The sequence below is a fragment of the Siphateles boraxobius genome, unplaced genomic scaffold, assembly GCF_051911475.1.
Source record: "Siphateles boraxobius isolate OS27281-9 unplaced genomic scaffold, OSU_SipBor_1 22, whole genome shotgun sequence".
NCBI lineage: Eukaryota > Metazoa > Chordata > Actinopteri > Cypriniformes > Leuciscidae > Siphateles > Siphateles boraxobius.
Window position 1 is genome coordinate 36454088 of NW_027508833.1, and position 20456 is coordinate 36474543.

Here is a 20456-nt window from a genome sequence, read left to right on the forward strand (position 1 = left end):
AATATGACTATTTTCTTACAAAAATGCATCACTTCGCTTCAGAAGGCCTTTAAAAACCCAATGGAGCCTTATGGATTACTTTTATGATGAATGGATGCGCTTTTGGGGCTTCAAAGTCTGAGGTACCATTCACTACCATTATAAAGCTTGGAAGAGCCAGGATTTTTTTTTTAATATAACTCTGATTGTGTTTGGCAGAAAGAAGAAAGTCATATACAGCTAGTGTGGCTTGAGGATGAGTAAATTATAATATAGAGCTGTACTGTCATGACTAGCAAATAGCTGTTATGGGTCTTACAAAGATGGCCGCTGGGCAAACTGACTGGCTTAAGGGCTTTACTCAAGCCAGCTTCTGATCCGTTCTGTTGACCAGAAGAGTCTGCTGCTCTGGTCTGTATCTTAGATCCCTCCAGGCCACGTTCTGGGCTCGACATGATCAGTCTTTCACGCTCAGCTGCTTTGGTCTGAGGATGGCTGAGAAGTTACGGAGGGATCAATGGGCGGCTGTAAATCCTCCAGCCATTGTGATGGCTATTGATTTAGTCCTCAGAGGCTGTGCTATCTGCTCCATGGTACTATCACAGATACACTCCCTCATATGTGCCACTGATGTGCCCTGGCGTGACATCTCACCACTTTAGCACTCTCTTACAGACACAACATAACATTAGTCTGTTCTATATAAACTGCTTTGTTACTGAACCCCACTAGAGCTGATGGACTAAAGAGTCTCTTGGATAATTACTCGAAAAATTATGTGGTGGATGTCTTTCCCTGCCTTGCCTTTTACCTTTTAAATGTTCTCTTTTAAAGCCTACAATGGGCAGGCTCCATATTGTATGACAACATGCCCCAATGGTGATAACACAGGTTCAATTGTATTTTGGTATCCAAGATTTTAAGGTCTATATAAACACCTACCCTGTTGCTGCACTTAAAAATTGTGAATATAAAGTAAAAATTTACATAACTAACTCTGGTCTGCCCAAGTTACTTTTAAGTGGAGCATAATACAAATAGAACAATGAGAAGAATATTTGGCCAAGTTGAAACCTATAGTTTCCAATCCATCATTGATTTTCCAGTCATTTTTAAAGTTTGTTGTGCAGAAACATATTTAATGGAGATAATACTGACCTTAAAGAGGCTTCTGTGAGGAAACTATCCCACCAGGATCAATAAAGAATACTTACATCTCCGTAAATCTACTGCATCAATACAGTCATACAGTAGGTAGACCTGATTTTTTTTGTAGCTCATTGCTTTAAAAATGTACTTTATGCCGTCTGGTACTGACGGGTTTGAAGCCTTGAATACAGCCCCACTTGTGAGGTTATATGGGACATACAGGGTTTTTCAAACTTTATGATGGCAAGGACCTCCAAATATGATGACCTCTGTTTGAGTGAAATATAAAGGCAGTTATTTTCATGTACAGTATGCAAATCCAATAAATGCTGTTTAAGACAAATATAAACTTTTATTACAAAGACATTGTATAGACAACAAAAATAAATAAGTGTTTACTAAATTAAATAATTAGGTTTTTACATTATTTTACATTTAAAATATTCTAATATATATACACACACACACACACACACACACACACACACACACACACACACACACATATATATATATATATATATATATATATATATATATATATATATATATATATATATTTACTTTCATGACAATTCAAAAGTTTGGGGTCAAGAAGATTTTTTTTATGTTTTTTAAAAACGTTACTTATGCTCGTCAAGGCAGCATTTATTTGATCCAAAATACAGTAAAAACTATAATTTTGTGAAGTATTGTTACAATTTAAAATAGCTGTTTTATATTTTAATAGATTTTAAAATATCATGTATTCCTGTGTTGACAAAGCTGAATTTTCAGCTTTTAATTTAATTTCATTGCTGAAAAAAATGATTAATAAAAAATCTAAAAAATTATCTTACTGAACAATTTTTGTTACTGTGTCTTTTGACACAGTAACATCTCCGTAACATCTCCAAACTCCGCCCCATTCTCTCCTTCTCAGATGCTGAAAAGCTGGTTCATGCCTTTATCTCATCTAGACTGGACTACTGCAACGCAATTCTCATTGGGATTCCTGGAAAGAGTCTGCAGTAGAGGTCTGCGCGGGACACAATTTTCAGACCCGCTCCCGCAGTGTTCAGTCCCGCTCCCGCAAAGATTTGTCATTTTTAGTACCGCTCCCGCCCGCATCTGTGATATAATGTCCAGCTCCCGCCCGCACTTTCTGTCTGACGAAAGGTCTTGGGGAAAAAAATGCGTGCACACAAAATTCCTTACCAATACTTGGTAACATATTTATTGGTCCCATATTACGAACAGCATAATATTCACAACAGTACTTTATCTGAAGCACTAGAGGCGCTCTGTTCCTCGTCCATGCTGTCTATTTTGAACTTGAACTAGCTTTCGAATTCGAACTCGGAGCAGCGGGAAAGGAATTGTCTCTAAACAAGTGTGCGTGAGATTAGGCCCCGCCCTACCCGACAACATTCACAAGTTTAGGCTGTTTAAATGTTTTTATTGCTGCCAATCAGAATCTCCCTCACAACTACAAATTATGTACGCTACTTTAATCATTTATATATTTTACTTTATACTCATATTTAATTTGCGGGAGTGCAGCGTATCATCCCTCCCGCCCGCACCCGCAAGTGCACCTCATCATCCCGCCCGCTCCCGCAATGACCTTTAAAAATTTGTCCCGCGCCGCACTGTTTTGCGTCGGGACCCGCGGGAGTGCAGACCTCTAGTCTGCAGAGGCTTCAGTACATCCAAAACTCTGCAGCTAGGATCCTGATGAGAGTGCGGAAACATGAGCACATTACCCCCATTCTCCACTCACTCCACTGGCTTCCCATCTCCACAAGGATTGAGTACAAGGTTTCCCTCCTCACACATCAATGCATCCATGGACATGCCCCCTCCTACCTCAAAGAACTTATCAATCCACAAAACACATCCCGTTCCCTACGTTCCACTCACTCAAACCTCCTCCACATACCCAGAACCAGACTCAGGACTATGGGAGATAGGGCCTTTTGTGCTGCTGCCCCAAAACTGTGGAATTCCCTCCCTGACAACTTAAGGGCACCTCAATCCACTGTATGTTTTAAAAAAGGCCTTAAGACATTTCTTTTTAGCAAAGCTTTTGGTCCCCTTTACATGTTTTTTATCTTTTATTTTTAATTTTTAACCTGTAGCACTTTGAGATCCTCTGATGAAAAGTGCGTTATAAATAAAATGTATTATTATTATTATTATTATTAGAAGGGTAGTGTATCTGTAAAATTATTTCACTTTTTATGAAGTTGAAAAAGTATACAATAAATATTAAATATTAGAAAAAAAAAATAATGTAACAGCTCATAATGTGAATCAACATTGGCTCGACTTTCGGAGATGGTGAGACCTGAGGGATTTGAAATTTGTAAAAGCGATGAGGAGACGGCGTTTTTATTACTCAACAGTTGAGAAAGGTATTTTATTGAACAGATAAATTACTATATGTAGCTCTTTAATAAAGTTCATTGTAAAGCGTTATCTATGGTGCTCATAGTATCCTGGTTCTTCTTGATCTCAGTGCAGCATTTGAAACTGTGTGCCAATCTACACTTCTTTCTCGACTATCTGCAATACGTATCACTGGTGCTGCTCTTCAGTGGTTAACTTCATATCTATCGGATAGACAGCAATTTTTCAGGATAGGTGAGAATCGATCCCGTACAGTCACTATTTCTAATGGTGTACCTCAAGGTTCTGTCCTTGGTCCTTTTATTTCTCATTTCAGACGGCGTGGTCTCAACTTTCATAGTTGCGCTGATGATTTAACGGTTAAACCTAACTCAGCTTGTCCACCCACTTCTGTTGTCTCTTGCCTTCAGGAACTTAAAACATGGATGTCTGATAACTTCTTACAGCTTAATGCTGGCAAAACTGAAATCCTGTAGATATGGCCCTAAATCACAGTTTACCAAGGCATGACATTTTCATTGATATTGATGGTGTCCAGATTAGGCCTCCAAAAATTGCGGAATCTGGGAGTTTTGTTCGACGACTCGTTACGTTTTGACACACACATTGGTCAGATTGTTAAATCATGCTTCTTCCACTTGTGGAATATTATTCGTATACGCCCCTCTCTTAACTTTGGAGATGCTGGAACTGTTATCCACGTGTTAATAACCTACAGATTCCACTACTGTAACTCCTTATATAGCGGCTTACCCACCAAAGCTATACACTGCCTTCATATGGTGCAAAACTCTGCTGCTCGAGCCCTTACATATAATAAAAAATCTGCACATATCACTCCCATCCTTTATCAACGTCACTGGATTCCTGTGGTCAATCGTATCCAGTTTAAACTTTTAGTATTAGTTAATAAAGCCTGTCATGTCCCTGCACCCCAATACCTTGCTGAGTTAGTGTAAAAATATGTGCCTGCCAGGACAATTTGCTTTTCGTACCCAAGTATAAACTCTCTACTGTGGGTGTTAGGGCTTTTAGTGTTATAGGCCCTAAGCTATGGAATAAACTGCCCCCTAATCTTCGTGCCACCCCTAACCTCCAGACCTTTAAATCTCAACTTAAAACTCATCTGTTTACCATCTTCAGTAAATAATCATTTTCCTCCATACTTCTCTGTCTTCCACTTTTTCAGTATTTATGTTACGTTTACTTTATCGAAATTGATGTTTTCACTGATTCTATAACTTCTCATGTTAATTATTTGTAGTTATTTGTTGTCTCCATCTGCTTTTCTGCTTGTTTGACTGTTATAATAAGCAGATTGCTTGTCTCTTTGTCAACTGTTTGTATTATTTTGTGAAGCAACCTTGGTTCTTGAAAGGGGCTAAAAAAATCAACTTATTATTATTATTATTGTGAAGGGTCATTTCATTATAGTTGTTGTAGCACTGTGCTGGAATTTATTTTCAAGGAAGTACCATGTCTATTAATGGGTAAAGCTACAGTAATGTCTACAGCTAGTCAGCTAAAGATCCTTTCCATCTAAGCTGGTTATTTCTCTTAATCCTAGTAGTGAATGTTTTATGAGCAGTAGGATACTTTATGAGCATTTTCATCCAAAATACAACCAAAAAAATTTGTATTTAGCAAAATCCATGCAGTTTTGTTTTTTACCCGCTTAGGGCAAAAAAGTGTACCTTTAATTAATATATTAAGCTTTAAGTTACTTTGGTAAAAAAACAAAACATCATGAACCCTTAGCACTCTCTCACGTCCCCCGGGGTTCCCTGGACCCCAGTTTGAAAACCCTACAATATCAGCAGAGGAACATGTTCATAAAAGATTTTCAGTCAAATACTAAGTCAGCATCTCCCAATAAATCAGGCTTTCTGTGTCTGTATTTGATGAACTCGTAAACATTTTTCACCCTGAAGAACTTTCTTATCTGCATTATGTCCCTGAGGTGCAGAGGCTGCTGTATTCCATATTTTATGAGGGGTTCAAACCCTCCGCCTGCGGTAAACTCTTAATTTTTTCGCTGTCACTATATCTGGCACTGACAGTTAGATGGCTTTTGTGCTCTTACACCTTTGAAAGAAGATGAAAGCGAGGTGTCATCCCTGTGTACCAAACACCTCTCCTTCATTAATTAGTCTGATGCATCTCCCCGCTTGCACAAACCGTTCAGATCTCCAAGAAAACTCGGAGTCGTGCCCCCTCGACCCTCTGCCCCCCGTCTGCAAGAGAAAAGACACAATTTATCCAATTAAAAAGATACATACCACGGCGAATCTTGCAAAACGCTCTGTAGTTCTGCACTGTGGGTACTTAGCAAGGCCCCATTGTACATCAGAGTCCTCAAGGGTAAAGCGGTCTGCTCCATCTCTGTGAAGGATGGCTCAAGTCTGTTTCCAGCCGAGTACCTATCGGGGCCATCACGACAACGCCTTCTCTAATGGCCTCCTGTCTAAATGAGCAGCGGTGGAGTGAGCAGCGGTGCCACACTGACCCTGTCGCCATCCATTAGGCACAGTGCCTTTGGAAACACTGTCTGTCTGCGCCTCTCATTTGTGGCACCGCAGTACCATGTTCATCCCCAGATGGAAGCTGCCGTTTTGTAATAAGTAAAGAGTGCTGGGACTGGCTTGGATGTGTACTGGAAGAATGACTTTGGACCTCCAGGGACAGGTCTAATCAGGCTTCTGACTGAGAGGACTAGCAAACAGCACAGTGATGTTGGGCCTGCATCTGTAGCACATTAGCGTAACGCCAACATGAGGCATGTGCTGAGCTTCCACACAAACAGCCAACTGTGATTTCTGGGTTGCCACGTTGAGTAGTTCCTTTGATAACAGACATAAATTATAAAACAGTTTTTGGAGAAATTATTAAAGACAGCACTTGATCATCATAAAATTAATTTACATCAGACAAGGGACCATATTTATATCCAAATGGTAAATGATTTACAAATCCCAATAGCCTTATCTCATTAGTCATGTTTACATATGCAGGAAGGTTTACACGTACAGAAAAACTTTTAAGAAATATTTTGGACTATATTGAAAATGCTGAAAATCGTTTGCTATAGAATCACTTAAAAACTCTCAAGTAAAGATTCTGTCAAAATATAAACAACACCATCAGTATAACATTTTCTCTTTGATCATCTGGCAGTTGTAACTCAGATACAACTGCCAAACAAAATCTAATGTTAACAGTTTAAGGGTCACGAGCCCAACTAAAGCAAACACTGATCACCATAATCGTGGCTTAAAATTTAATTATCAAAACACCACTTTAGTTGGCTGAACTTATTGGATGCAGTTTAGAAAATGTAACTTTGGTTGGCCGAACCCAACAAGCTATGTTTAGTCAACAGAAAATATTTAATTGACACAACATTCTATTTCAAGTTCAGTCTACATGCAGGGGTGGTCACTAGAAATGTTTATGTTGGAGAGGCTTTTTTTTTTTACAGTGTGCTGAAACAGAGCACACTATAGATGTATTGGATGTAAAAGGTAAACACGGTTTATGATTCAGTAATGATTAAATGATGAATCTATTCATTTTAACATTTTAGTTTTGGATAAAGTGATGGAATCATTTGAAACGGGTTGAATCCAGCACCTGATAATCTCATGGAAGAATGAAACCTTTATGTCAAATAATGTAAGTGTGTTAAATAAATGGGATGAAGCTGAACATATTTAATTACATTAAAATCCACTATTCCATTAATTCAATATTCTATTAACCAAAAAAGGATTTGTAAAACTTGTGGATCATGTAAAATGCGTTAACACTTTACTTAAAGCCTTAATGCATAATGCATTATAAGGGTATTCATAATGTAGCCTACATTATAATGCATTACACCTTTTCATAAATAATTGTAACCAAAGTAAAATGCATTATAATATTTGCAGATTCCTTGTTACATCTGTAACTGGTTGTTTCTTGTGTTTTAATGGATTATACTTTCTAATTATTCATGCGATCACACAATGCATTATAAGGTGCATTACAACGCATAATTAATGCACTAAAATTAAAGTGAAAACAGAAAATATAAAAATAAAATCTCATTTAAAATATTAACAACAGTTACTTTAGGTAAATAATAGTAAATATTAACAATAGTTATTAACAATAACTACATACTATAACAAATAGCTATATAGTATATCAAGAATATTCAAGTTCTTCAAACAAAAATCTCTTAAAGATTTGAGGTCACTAACCTGGAAAACGTTGGTAGATTCAGAGATTTTCCCTTTGTTTCAAAGCAGACTGATAAAAAAACCCCGTGTGCACTTAATCGGGGAAGTACATATCGGCTGCTCAGATTAGAGCTTGCCAGATGAGAAAGTACTTTCCAGCTTTGTCTGCAATATGCATTAAACAGTCAGTGAACGCACTGTGTGGTCGGCAAGATTGCCATCTGAAGCTGAGTCTACTGTGTAATTGTAAAGTAATTGCGACCCCAAAAGACTTTTGTTTTTGTCAAACAACAGGGAAGCCTATATATTGTACAACACACAGCTGATACATAGATTATACTGCAATTTCATTGCGAGTTCATTGCTTTGAAAACTCTACTTTCAGATGCAGTGCAGAACCACATTACACATAAGTGTGAAAATAAGCAACCTATTAATATTGATGACAAAAAGAAAATGCGTCACTTAGACCTGTTTCACACCTCTGCAGCATCTAATTATTGAACCCACCCACACCAGCTCTTGGCTTGACATTGGTTGACCCTCTTGACAATAGCATAATTATAACCTGGAATTTCAGCGACACAAAGCTTAGTTCATTTAGAGCACAGCACACATCACACATCAGGGAAACGGACTCAGCGTGTCTGCGTGTTTGCATTCCCTCAGTTGTAAACAGCCATTCTGGCCTAGATAAGGAGGCCGAAGGTAATGGAGAGAAAATCCTTTTAGTACTCGTCATGCTCCGTACAGCGTCTAGATTAGGATTTCTGTTTATAATCCTAATGAAAATCAGTGTTGAAAATGACTTTCTTAATCAGCTAATACTGTGGCCTGTGCCAGCTTCTTCAGTTTGCCCAACAGCTCATTTTATCTTGCACACCTAGTTTGTTTACAGCTTTCCAAATGTAATTGAGACCACACCAACTGACTGGTAGTGGCCTTGAAAGGTGAAATCCTCTCATGTTATGAAGCGCTCAGTAAAACTGGGTTTGAATATCAGCGGGGAGCTGCTAATCATTACTGGTGTTTGATTTTTCCCAAACTTCAATCCGAACTTTCACAGGTTCAGAAAGCAACAGAAAGAATGACCTACTTTGGAAACTGTGTGCCGTTCTGCACTCTAAGAATAGCAGACATTAAAAAAAATAATTTCAAACGTCTTCCATTTTCTCTAACACACCGCAAAGTACACAGAAGTAATAAGGGGTCAGCCATTTGCTTGAGTGAGTCAGAGTTGTTTTCCCGAGTGTGGCTTGATGCGTTTCAGTAGTCAAAATAATCTTTTTCATTGCAAGGATTCAAGTATAGATGAAATGCCCTTGAAAAAAGTTTCTTTATTGTCCAAAGACAGACATTCACATTGCAGCAGGCATTTTTAAATACATAAAATTTGACTGCAATACATTCTCTCTTTAATGCAAAACTCCACAAAAAAAAGCAGGAAACCAAAACTCTAATATGTTCACCTTATTTAGGGACTTGAAATGCTGTTTGTCCAGTTTTATGTCAGGATCCCAGTGCATATAATGACACAAATAGTGTGTTTATCTCTTAATCGGTGGGATGAGGACCACCCCCTCTATTGTGCTGGCCTGTCTCTGCAAGTCCACTCTCATATTTTGCCTCAACCCATCCAGCTGCCATTGCAGTACAGCCTCCCTCTCCCTCAGCTCGCCCAGAGCCGTCGATGCCTGGAGCTTCCCAGCTGTCACTTCCACACCAGACTCTCCGTTGTGGAATCTGTGAGGTGGCTTTGAGGGCTGTGGATCTTGGAGACATGGCAAAAAGCCACTTGATGTGATTGCGGAGGTGTTAAAAAGATGTAGACCCTCTAAATAACCTGCAACCTTCTTCTCCACCTCCATTCTCTGCCTATCAGAGAGCCGAGAAGCCCCCTGATGTCCCCCCTAATGAGAACGAGAGCTTGCTAAGACTGATGATCTCAACAGACCGGAATACAGATCAAACATCAAAAAGATACTAATATCAAAAAGAAAGGTATTGCAGTAGCCCAGATGATCAAGTACGTGGGAGTATAAATGTCAGTGTATATCTCTTGCATCACAAGGAATGTGTTTAGAATTGATGTGAAGAAAATTCAGTCTCAGACATTCAGAATAAGACCGCAGCCATAGGAGGCGGTCATTTATCATTACAGGTCAGATCTGTGGTTGGAACCACATCACAAAGACCACCTAATTATCCATCGGACACACCAGATCGAATTTCCATACAATGAAGTGTAATTTATTCAGGCAATAAAAGAATGCAATGATGAGATGACCTAGTTTTTATAATTCTTTTAGCTCTATCCTCCCTCATTATCAGAATATTAACACCTCTGAAGTCGGCTGGTAGAACCTTTGAACAGGTAATAAAACATGATGTTCCACATGCACAGAACAAATCATTTTCCTTGGGGAATTGGAAGCTAGGTCATTAATAAATGAAATAAAGAACACAACAATAATAATTTATCACAATTTTTTTTGCGTATTGTTGGGACGGATAGAGAAATAAAGCATGATGTGATAAACACATCAATGTGTGACTGAGTTTATATAAATCTTAAAACTGAGACTGTCAACATCTCAGGCACCAAAACTGACAAGAGCTTGGATTTTAAAACTTCATGAACTTCATGCAGTGAAATACTGGCCTTATTATAAGTTGAAGCCTTCCCGATGGCACTTATGCAGGTCTGGCGGGTCATTACCTGTGAGGTGAGTGTGAGAGTGGACTGCTCTATTCTTCTAGCTCTCAGGTCTGTCTGCAGCCTTAGCAGCATCTTGTCAAGTCGTCTGACTGCTCTCCTGGTCTTGTTGCTGTGAGGACACCTCACCGTGACAGCCCGCTCCCCAGGTGGCCAGTCGGCAGGCTCCACCTCGGACACATCGGCGAGGGAGCTGTCGATCACGCTGTCCTGCACGGAGACAATGGCATGAGTGTAACAGGTCTGTCAGAAAACCCTTCTGCATCCATTGAGATGCACTGTGCTCAAAACCCATGCCAGATCAGTTAGTTCTGTTAAAAGAAATATATCTCTTTGGATTCAGTAACTGCAAAGCTGTCAGAGGGCTTTGTTTATTGCAGGTTCTCATTTACAACCAAAACATGCACACTGTGTAGTTTTTTTTCCATCTCTTTAAATGTGCAATCAACCACAATTCAACTCGGTTTTTCAAATTTTTGAAGAAAATGAGGGGTGCTACTCCAAATGGCTAAAAGGATGTCTTCAGATCTGTACTGTAGTTTCTGTATTTTGACTAGGGTGTCATAATATTGGAGAAAGAGCCCTTAAAGCTTATAATCAAACTAAATCTGTAATCACTGGCTTCTGGCAATGGTCTACGCATTTTAAAGAAAATTGGTGAAGGATTTCGATATAAGAGAAGAGGACCTACGTCGGGTCAGAGGTTACCCTTCCACCGGAACTCGACTCTCTTGTGAATGGGCATACGGCCATTGGCGGAAGCCTAGTGATTATAGTTTATAAAGTTTTAAATATGGAAGGAAATATGGAATATCGTTTTTCTTCAGAAGGCATTTATTAACCCACCCAGAGTCGTAGTATGGATTACTTTTATGATGGATGGATGGATGTGCTTTTTGGAGCTTCAAAAAATCTTCAATGCCATTACTAAGCTGGGAAGAGCCAAGATTTTACTTAATATAACTCCGATTGTGTTAGGCTGAAAGAAGAAAGTCATATACACCTATGATGGCTTGAGGGTAAATTATGGGATGGTTTTAATTTTTAGATGAACTTTTAAAGTTTGTACTTTGTTGTCAACAGTTTTAAACACTTTTCATTACAAATAATAAAAAAAACACAATTTTTTACATATGTGCAACCCATGATACAGTGCCATGCTTCACTCTGAAACCTGCAGATTGTATATTTATCAAATAAATTGCAGCCTTTGTGATTTGATAATCATATAAAATTCCAATATTATTTAGTCATATCACGTTTTCGATTTAATTCCGCCATATCATCCAGCCCTACTGACTAAAAATGGCATTTCAAAATTGACCAAAATGTATTAAATAATACAAGAAACAGGTGAGCAAACTGTCCAGTCACTGATCATAACCGGTAATGTTGGGGTTTATCTTATCAGTGACATATTGATGCACAGATCTTGTCTCCGAAAATCCATCTTGTTTGCGCATAGTTATCATAAGAATGCCTAGGGTAAGAGATGTCCAATCGTGTTCCTGCAGGGCTGGCTTCTTAGTTCCCAGTTATAACTACTACAACATACTTGCCTGGAAGTTTCTAGTAATTATGAAAACCTTAATTAGCTAGTTTAAGTATTTTATTAGGGTTAGAGCTAATTCCCTGGCATATGAATATTAGTTAGGTTAATATTAGTTTCTTTGATCCACTGTGGCGAATTACAACAAAAGAAAAATCCAAACTTTTCCAGATTCCTTATCCAAAAGCAACATTAGCCAACTATGGTTGCATGTTCCATTGTTAGCAATTCAGTGTTTCCCGAAATCATAGTTCCAACGAACATTCATAAATAGCACTGCAAAGTTGGAACTACAGTTCTCGACTTTTGGTTAGTGGCATAGATTTTTGTTAGTATGACATAATACATGGATCATGCTTTTTAGATAAATAAGGTTAATAAGATATAATATATAATTCCATATGTATACAAATTTAATTTATCTTGACATTCGAGTTTGTCAAGAGAAAGCAAACAGCATTTTTTTAACTCTAGAACCCCCGGAATATCATGCAAAACAGAACCCGCAATTATATAAGACATCTTTAAATAAAGCATAACAACCGCAAACAAAAATAGTCATCAGATGAAATGTTCATTATTTACAGCAATAATCTGACATTAATTAGATCTTGAACTGATAAATTAGCAGAAATTAGTGTTGCATGATGTTAATTGTGACATCACCATCGTATGTTGAACCAATGTAGTTTGAATGATGAATCACCATCGTATGTTGAACCAATGTAGTTTGAATGATGAATGTGTTGTAAAGATACAACAGTTTTGAGAAACAGTGATGACTTGCTAGTTCATTTCTCCAACAACTTTGGTAGTTAAGCAATGAGTTACATAATTGAACAGGAAATGCAACTTAGATTGTGACTTATGTTTTCATCATATCTGTAAGACCAAACTAATAGTTAAACATACCAGACAGATACTCTTGTGATTGGCTGTGATTTTTGATTGATTTTGTCTTGTATGGACAGACAAATTGCTTGTCGCATTACATCTGGCTAGGCCATGGTGTTATTGCGAATGGCAGTGCTCGAAGTGGGGCGGTACTCACCGGTACGCAGTACCGGCACTTCTACATTTTACTCCCAAGCGTACCTGCACTTTTTCTTGCGTACCGCTACTTCTCGCATGTAGCCGGTACTCGACCACTGACAGAAAAGGCGCCAGTGTCACGCCCGTTGATATACTTCGTTTGCAGTGCGTATGCAGTGCGTATTTTTTCCGCACCCATGTTAACAGGTTCGAGCTTTCACACAGCACACGGCTGCGGCCCGTCAATGCGCTCCTGGTGCTGTGCGTATACAGCAGTGCAGAGATCGTTCCGAGTCTATTTTTGCTGTGCTGCACGCGGTGAATTAAAGTGACAGCTCATGGTTCGTGGTCAAAAAACAGATTGACATGAAAATATAATAATCTCACCATAAATGCATTTAATTAAATAAAATGTAGTAATCTAAATGTATTTTTGGACTTCCAGGCTTGGAGGAGTTCCGTTTTCGCACGCACGTGCACACACGCATGACTTGTTTTAATACATTTATGTTGTTAATAAATAACAATAAGTTTTGTTATAAGTTTTGTTTTTCACTGTAGAAATCTCAAATGTCATGATTTGCCAATGCAAGAGAGTACCGGCACCTTTCTTTTCCCACTTCAAGCACTGGCGAATGGGCCTTAAGGGGTTTAGAATAAACTAAAAACCCTACGTATGAGCAAAAATAAGAGCAAGCACGACTGATTGTTTTCTTGTTAAAACAGTTCTGCTAACATGTCCCAACACTTCAGAATAACCGTCAAAGTGTTTTGGGTAGATGATCCAGTTTTCTCAAAGTCAGACTTTGTGCGAGAACCTCCAAAGAAAATCGATTCTTTAAGAACCTGTGCTATTCAACAGCGGCTTAACCAATAGCTGAAGCTTAAGACTTGCTTCCATCCCTCTTGTGTGAACAGTGACAAAACAATCCTGCCCAAATACCACTCCATCCTCAAAATGTTTGGCTTTCATCAAGGACTATAGATTTCCCATTGACGCGGTAGGCATGCTATTTGATTTCCATTCCTTTTCTTCCTGTTCTTTGGACCGGGGAACTTTTGTCTGCGTTTTAAAAGTCTAGATTGAATTTCTTACTAAAAGGAACCAAAAATTGGATTGACAAGGTTTAATGTATTTCTACAACTCAATTAGATAGTGGTTATTGTAATTCAGTGAAACCACTCAATGTGCTTTATTCTGATTGTGACTTTTATCGTCTTCTATTGAGGTTCAACGTAACAGAATTGTACGAGAAAAGTAATAATTTCAATAGTCTGATATGCTAGAAGAGGGAAAACAAAAGCCCTCAACCATTTGTCCAACTCAAAGACACCCATGAGCTCACCACTCTTACTGAATAGCAGTTAAAACATCCCTTTTTACTTCAAAACGCACACTGAGAGTGAAAAATTAAACCGCTGCCAAGTGCTCAGGACCCACTCCTGCAAGCCAGGGACTTCTTTACAACTTAATTTCGAATGGGAGAGGAGCCAGCGTGAGTGAGGGCTCTTGTCTGCCAGATTCAGAGTCCTGGAGCACCAGTGCATCACTGTGAGTGACAACTCAAAGCTGGGCAAGGTTACTGCGGGAAGACCGCCAGTCTGGCTTTCGAACAACACTGGGGTAATATACAGATTAGATTTTGCGTCATTGGTAATTTTTCAGAGTAAGCTAATGGCCATGCATAAATACCTGGGGCTGAACAGTGATGTGACAGTGTGAACAAACAGAATATCAGATAAAGGAGTGCGAATTTGAAACTCAAATTCATTCCTACATGGAACAAAGCTGACGTACCATCCAGCACCAGAATAAAGGCTCATGGAGTTTCCAATCCAGATACGCCTCCAGAATTCCATTCAGAGCTTGTATCCGCTCCAGCTCCTGAAATAAAATGTAACAAGAAATCCTGATTACACGCAGGGTAGCACTGTTGTTTTTAAAACAATAAAACCGCAGTGGTTCTACAGTGCAAGTACAGTTTTGTGCACACTTGGCAGCCGCTTTGATCTGCACTCAGGGGCAATTTTTTCCCTGTAGGAGCTCGGCTAATACCTCACATCTCTGCGGTTAGACAGAAGCGCACAAGGGACTTTAGGCTGATAACTCCTCTCAGCACCCCACACAGGCTGAAGGGCAATGGGGAGGGAGAGATCCCTGAGCTGCCCACCATGACTTACACGGCTTGAGAAGAGAGATCTATTAGCCTGTGTCTGAACACATCCCACATTGTATAGTTCACACACTCAGACGAAGGTCTAGAATAACTATAATTATGAAGCAAAACCCCCCGGACATGCAATTTAAAATGTGCAATATTTCCTCATGGGCACTTGGCTCTGCTGCTGCTAGGTTGTTTTGAGCCAATTATCGGAGCCATACTATACATGCCACATGACTAATTACTGTAAAGTCTGATTGGCTGATATTACCAAAAGAATGTGCAGTCCCAAACCCCTCACGAACATGGGCAGTGAGCCCTACAAAAGGATTGGACACTGGTAATACATCTAATATAATAGTGATGCCATTAAGTTGACCAATGATGTGTCAGTATGCAAATTTCATGCCTGCTACACGTGTTACTATTTGTAAGTAAGGCAGTACATAACGCTCCTAATCAGGTGTAACATGGCACTATTTCAGGGAAGAGATTTGTTTCTTAACACTGAGCCTGGGTTTGCTGTGCAATTACACAAAAACAATACAATCAGAACATTCCATTCCCATTAGTCGTTTCATTTGCTTATTTGCTTACATAACTTTATTAACCTGGTTTTATTAAAATTAGTTGCATTAATGTGATCAAAAATAGAGTAAAACAGTTTTATTGTGAAATACTTTTACAATTAAAAAAATTACAATTGATTTTTAAAATATACTTTCATGTCAAACCTGAATTTTCAGCTTTTGGAGTCAAATAATCCTTCTGAAATCCTTCTATTATGCTGATTTGGTGCTCAAAAACATTACTGTACTTATTATCAATGTTGAAAAAGGTTTGTGCTGCTTATTTTTGTGGGAAATGGATACATGGATAACTATTGCTGTGTATTATTACATTTTAATGGGTTCTCGTGAATAAAAACACAATTCATCCTGTTCATGTAGCAAATAACTAGAAAAAAATGCAATGATTGGGTTTACTGTATTATACTACTTGCACTAAACATTTTTGCCTCTACTTGCTATGATGGCTGTTCGAAATAAACCTTCCTCTATTAGGAAAAAAATAATTCCAAGACATAGGTAGCAGCATTAAAAAATAAATAAATAAATAAAACTCACATTGTCTCTTTTTCTCATCTTTCACTCACTTTCTCTATATCCCACTTTTTAAGGCACTCTAAACAACCTGCCTGACAAAAACAGCCCCTTCGTTAGATGTCAGAAGGGAGCCTTTTTCTCTGAGATAAAATACTCTTACAAAGCCTCTAAAGAGCGATGGAAAAAAGAAGGGAACAGGAGAGCGTAGGCCTTTTGACTTTAAAGATCAAGATCCACACTCTTCAAACAAGCAGGATTTCCCACCTTGTCAATCTGTCACACCAAAGAACAGGGCGGCACATAGAGGTGGATGCTTCATTACAGCCTTCTCCAGAATAAGCCAGAGGATGAAAAACACATTGACAGCTGCGTGCAATCATTCGCCGATTGAAATGAGCTTGTTACCTAGCTTACGGCAGTTATTATCGAGCGCTGATCACCATATGCTCTGATGATGGATAGAAGCACTTAACATACACCAAAGGAATACAAATGCAATGAGAAATCTCAGGAGAGAATCTAATTTAGTAAAAGTGTCACTTGTCATGTAATAACAATGATCAGGGGCTGAACTCAAAACACTTGCGTAGTGTTTAATGCAGAAATACTAAGACCTAAATGATCTCATGCCAATATTTCATTAAAATGTTCCAGTGTTTTAATGTCACCTTGTCAAGTGCACTTGATGTCGTGTTGCTGTGATGGGAACCAGTGGCATGAGGCTGAAAAGCAGCAGAGGGGCTGATATTGGAGATAACCTAGAGAAAGAAATCACAGGATATTATTTCATTTCTGCTTTTACATCCAAATATGCTGTTTTCATAATAGTTTTTTTAGGCTATAAGGTGTCGAGTGACTTGCCCTATGATTGAATTTAGACCCCTCTTCCTGGGCTGAAAGTAAGCTCTTCCACTGGAGCCTCAGTTTCCCATATTGCCACTGCAGTGCCTGTAGTACCTGATCCGTCTTTATTGTGGCATCCTCTCCAGGTCCACATGTCACAACGTCATCCTGTCCATGTGTTAGACCTTGGAGGATCTTACATGTCCACAAACATATTAGGAAAAATCATCACAATAGCTTTCAAGCATCATTTTATTAGTGCTGAAACAACACCTAGAGGCAAAAAGAACAAATCCTACAACAAAAATAAAGATAAAGAAAATCTTCAGTAGATTAAAGGTTTTATGATATAACCTCAGGGGAGACATGAGCCCCAACCTGGTTTCAGGGGAGAGTTTGCTTTTGCTTTGTTAAACCCATAAAACAGAAATCACAACTTGAAAGGCTGTTGAAAGAAAAAAAAATATTATATACATACATGTATATATTTTATGTTGTTGTAATTAACAGCTTAAAACATTCTTTTAAATTCTTTTAAAGTGTCGCTTTCAGCAATTGTTTGGATGACGATAAATAAAACCGTATAAAAGTTTAAAATAAAACTGTAAAAATACAGTAAAACAGTAATATTGTGAAATGATTACAATTCAAAATAACCTTACTATTTTAACATGTTTTAAAATGCAATGTATACCTGTGATGGCAAAGGTGATTTTTCGGCATTATTACTGCAGTCTTCAGTCAAGTCAATCATTCAGAAATCATAATAATATTCTGATTTCGTTCTCAATATGCTAATATGCTGATTTATGTGCACATAAATAAAGACACCAAACAGATGTAGATGAATGCAACACTTGTTTTAAGAACAATGCAACACTGAGTGCAACACTCCTTTTTTCCCCCCATAAAATGTCTAAATGCTGGTATCAAATAACAGGTCTCTTTTTTTTTTAACCAGTTTGCTTTTTTTATAATGGACATTTTATTAAACTGATGATACCAATATATGCTAATAAAAACTAGAGTTAGAAAGAACACATTTCTGGTTTACTGTAATGACTGTTAATAATAATAAACGAGTGGAAAAACCTCAGGAACAGATCAGAGTGTTCTAACTAGCTTACTAGACAAAAGAGAAAATCTTTAAGTCTCTGCTATTCTGGTTCGTAAATATGACTTTGGCCAATACTTTTTAAAAGTTAGTCTGAGTTCTTTTTTTTTAATCATCAACCAGGTGACAATCAAATCAGAAATGCTTTGAATCATAACAGCACACTTCTCCTCAACATGCCATACCATTTGGGGTATCACTCATGAGTCATGACTGCAGCACAAACCGTGTGGGATGAGTTACAGGCTGATGTATACTTAAGGTTAATATAATTAAGCCAAGGTGTGAGCAATAGTGATGCTCGACTTAGCAAGCACCATTGAAACAGATGAAACTGACACTTAGAAAGTCTCCATTAGATTAAAGTTTTAGGACTTAACCAATTAGACTTTCAAAAAGAGTGAAACAGATTTAAAATTGATCCTAAAAGCAAACAGGATTTTCTGCATTGTGTTCCATTCATGATTACTTTTTATTAGAAAGTCAATTAGATTAGTCAACCAAGAGCAAACGGAACCACAAGTTAATTGTTTAGTGTCTCAGTCTTGTGTAATTTTCTTAGGATGCTGCTAATATGATTTCAATAACCACATTGTAGGTTTTATTAAAGAATAACAGGTCGAAATTCAATGTCCTGTCTGTGTGCATCACTGTGCATAAAATGCAGTATTAATCTGCTCTCTGCTGGCCTTATACAGAATAACACTTGATATATTAACTTGACAACTAGCTTCTCACTTTGGTGACAGCTAATGGGGATCCTTTTAACAATAAACAACTATTCATTTACAAAATCCTATTGTTAAGCATCAATAGATCAAATCAACAAAACTCAAGGTCTCACCGTTGGTGCCGATGAGAGCATGTCTAACTGATGAACCTTCTCTGCCAGCAGGAAGTCCAGCAGATTCCCAGATGACAGCACCCAGCCGAACGCCAGGAGCAGATCTCGGCTCCCCACCTCATCTATGTGACTGGGGGGCCGGGGCCCCAACACCCACGGGGCCCCATACCCACAGTGCCACAGAGCACTCCTCACAAAGAGCAGCTGCATGTCTGCAAGCACAACACTGTTGGTTGTACAAACAATAATGAATAACACATGGACTGCATTTATGGGCAATGATAAATTTTACCAAAGTCTTTAGAGTCCTGGCAGTGGCACGCACAATCCAGTGCAAAGGCTCTCTGCAGAAGCCTACTTAACAAACTCCACATGTCCCGTGCCTGAAAGCAAAGCATATTTATGAGCACACTAAGCAAGGTTTATCTAGTTAACATTGACTTATCTATCAAATTATCCTAAATCAAATTAAAGTGAGGGAGGGAGAGGAAGGGAGAAAGTGGTGGTACCATAGTACAATAACGGTATCAGATGGTTACATTTAATTATATATTATACTTACATGATGTTACCATCTGTATATGTGTGCGTGCTTACACACACACACACACACACACACACACACACACACACACACACACACACACACACACACACACACACACACAAGCAGCATGGTATTACTCTAGTGAATACTTTATTTTAGCTGCCTATGTTATACAAGTCAAGCACTTTGGTAGGAAATAAAAGAAACAGCCAGCCACCCGTGCAAGTTAGATCTTACCGAATCTTCTCTATTGAATTTGGCTCTCCTGAAAGCCTCGGCTGTCGGGATAGACTCGATGCTTAACCCAGACAGTAGTTTGCAGAGAGAAGTGATTACTTCTTTCACTTTAACACTCTTTTCGCGCTGCATTTTTCTTCGTGTAACGTTAGTATGTTGACAGCCTTGACGGTCGTTAGGCAACAGTCACTTCCTAGTTGGGTGATTTTTACGCCGTTTTGATTAGTTGGTGTATTGGCGCTCTTCATGATTGACGTGAATCCTGACCAATAGGAATTATAAGCAGCCCACCACGATAACGTCTGCATTAAAAAAGCAGAAATATTGCAAAACTCTTGATTTATTTAGTATATTTCATATATAATAACATTGCTGTATATTTAAAATGTAGAAATGAATTCTTAAAGGATCTGAAGTAAAAGGAACAGCATTTACTCATATTTTGCGATTATGTAACGTTTATGATAACTGAGTGTTGAACTGAAAACACAATAATACGTCACACAATAATACAATAAGTACTATAATAATCATAATGATAGGTCATGTTTTATTTATTTATTT

At 38.3% G+C, this 20456-nt stretch overlaps 1 protein-coding gene across 5 annotated transcripts; it reads right to left on the reverse strand.

Moving 5' to 3' along the window:
- Positions 1–259: 259 nt before the first annotated feature.
- tedc1 (tubulin epsilon and delta complex 1) lies at positions 260–20194 on the reverse strand. Of its 5 annotated transcripts, none has more exons than XR_013206708.1 (10): positions 19893–20109; positions 19401–19491; positions 19109–19320; positions 17169–17345; positions 16976–17065; positions 14838–14924; positions 10462–10668; positions 9212–9652; positions 5799–6359; positions 260–1397 (listed from the first exon to the last, which is right to left on the reverse strand). XR_013206708.1 is itself a non-coding variant. In XM_077239987.1 (8 exons), exons 1-8 carry the CDS (start codon positions 20022–20024, stop codon positions 9290–9292), a joined length of 1359 nt encoding a protein of 452 aa, XP_077096102.1. In that variant the 5' UTR covers positions 20025–20194; the 3' UTR covers positions 9060–9289. The 5 variants fall into 5 exon arrangements, 1 of the variants encoding a protein (XP_077096102.1); XR_013206707.1 differs by lacking the exon at positions 260–1397 and adding an exon at positions 7764–7907 and having other exon boundaries at positions 4670–6359; XR_013206709.1 differs by lacking the exon at positions 260–1397 and adding an exon at positions 4671–5753 and having other exon boundaries at positions 5845–6359.
- Between the last annotated feature and the right edge of the window lie 262 nt (positions 20195–20456).

Excerpts from the sequence above, each read along its gene's own strand:
- tedc1 (XM_077239987.1), bottom strand. The coding sequence starts at position 20,024 with ATGCAGCGCGAAAAGAGTGTTAAAGTGAAAGAAGTAATCACTTCTCTC. Across the intron at positions 17,066-17,168 it reads GGTCTAAATTCAATCATAGG|GTTATCTCCAATATCAGCCC; the intron begins GCAAGTCACTCG and ends TTCTTTCTCTAG. Across the intron at positions 10,669-14,837 it reads CTTTATTCTGGTGCTGGATG|GACAGCGTGATCGACAGCTC; the intron begins GTACGTCAGCTT and ends GTCTCCGTGCAG.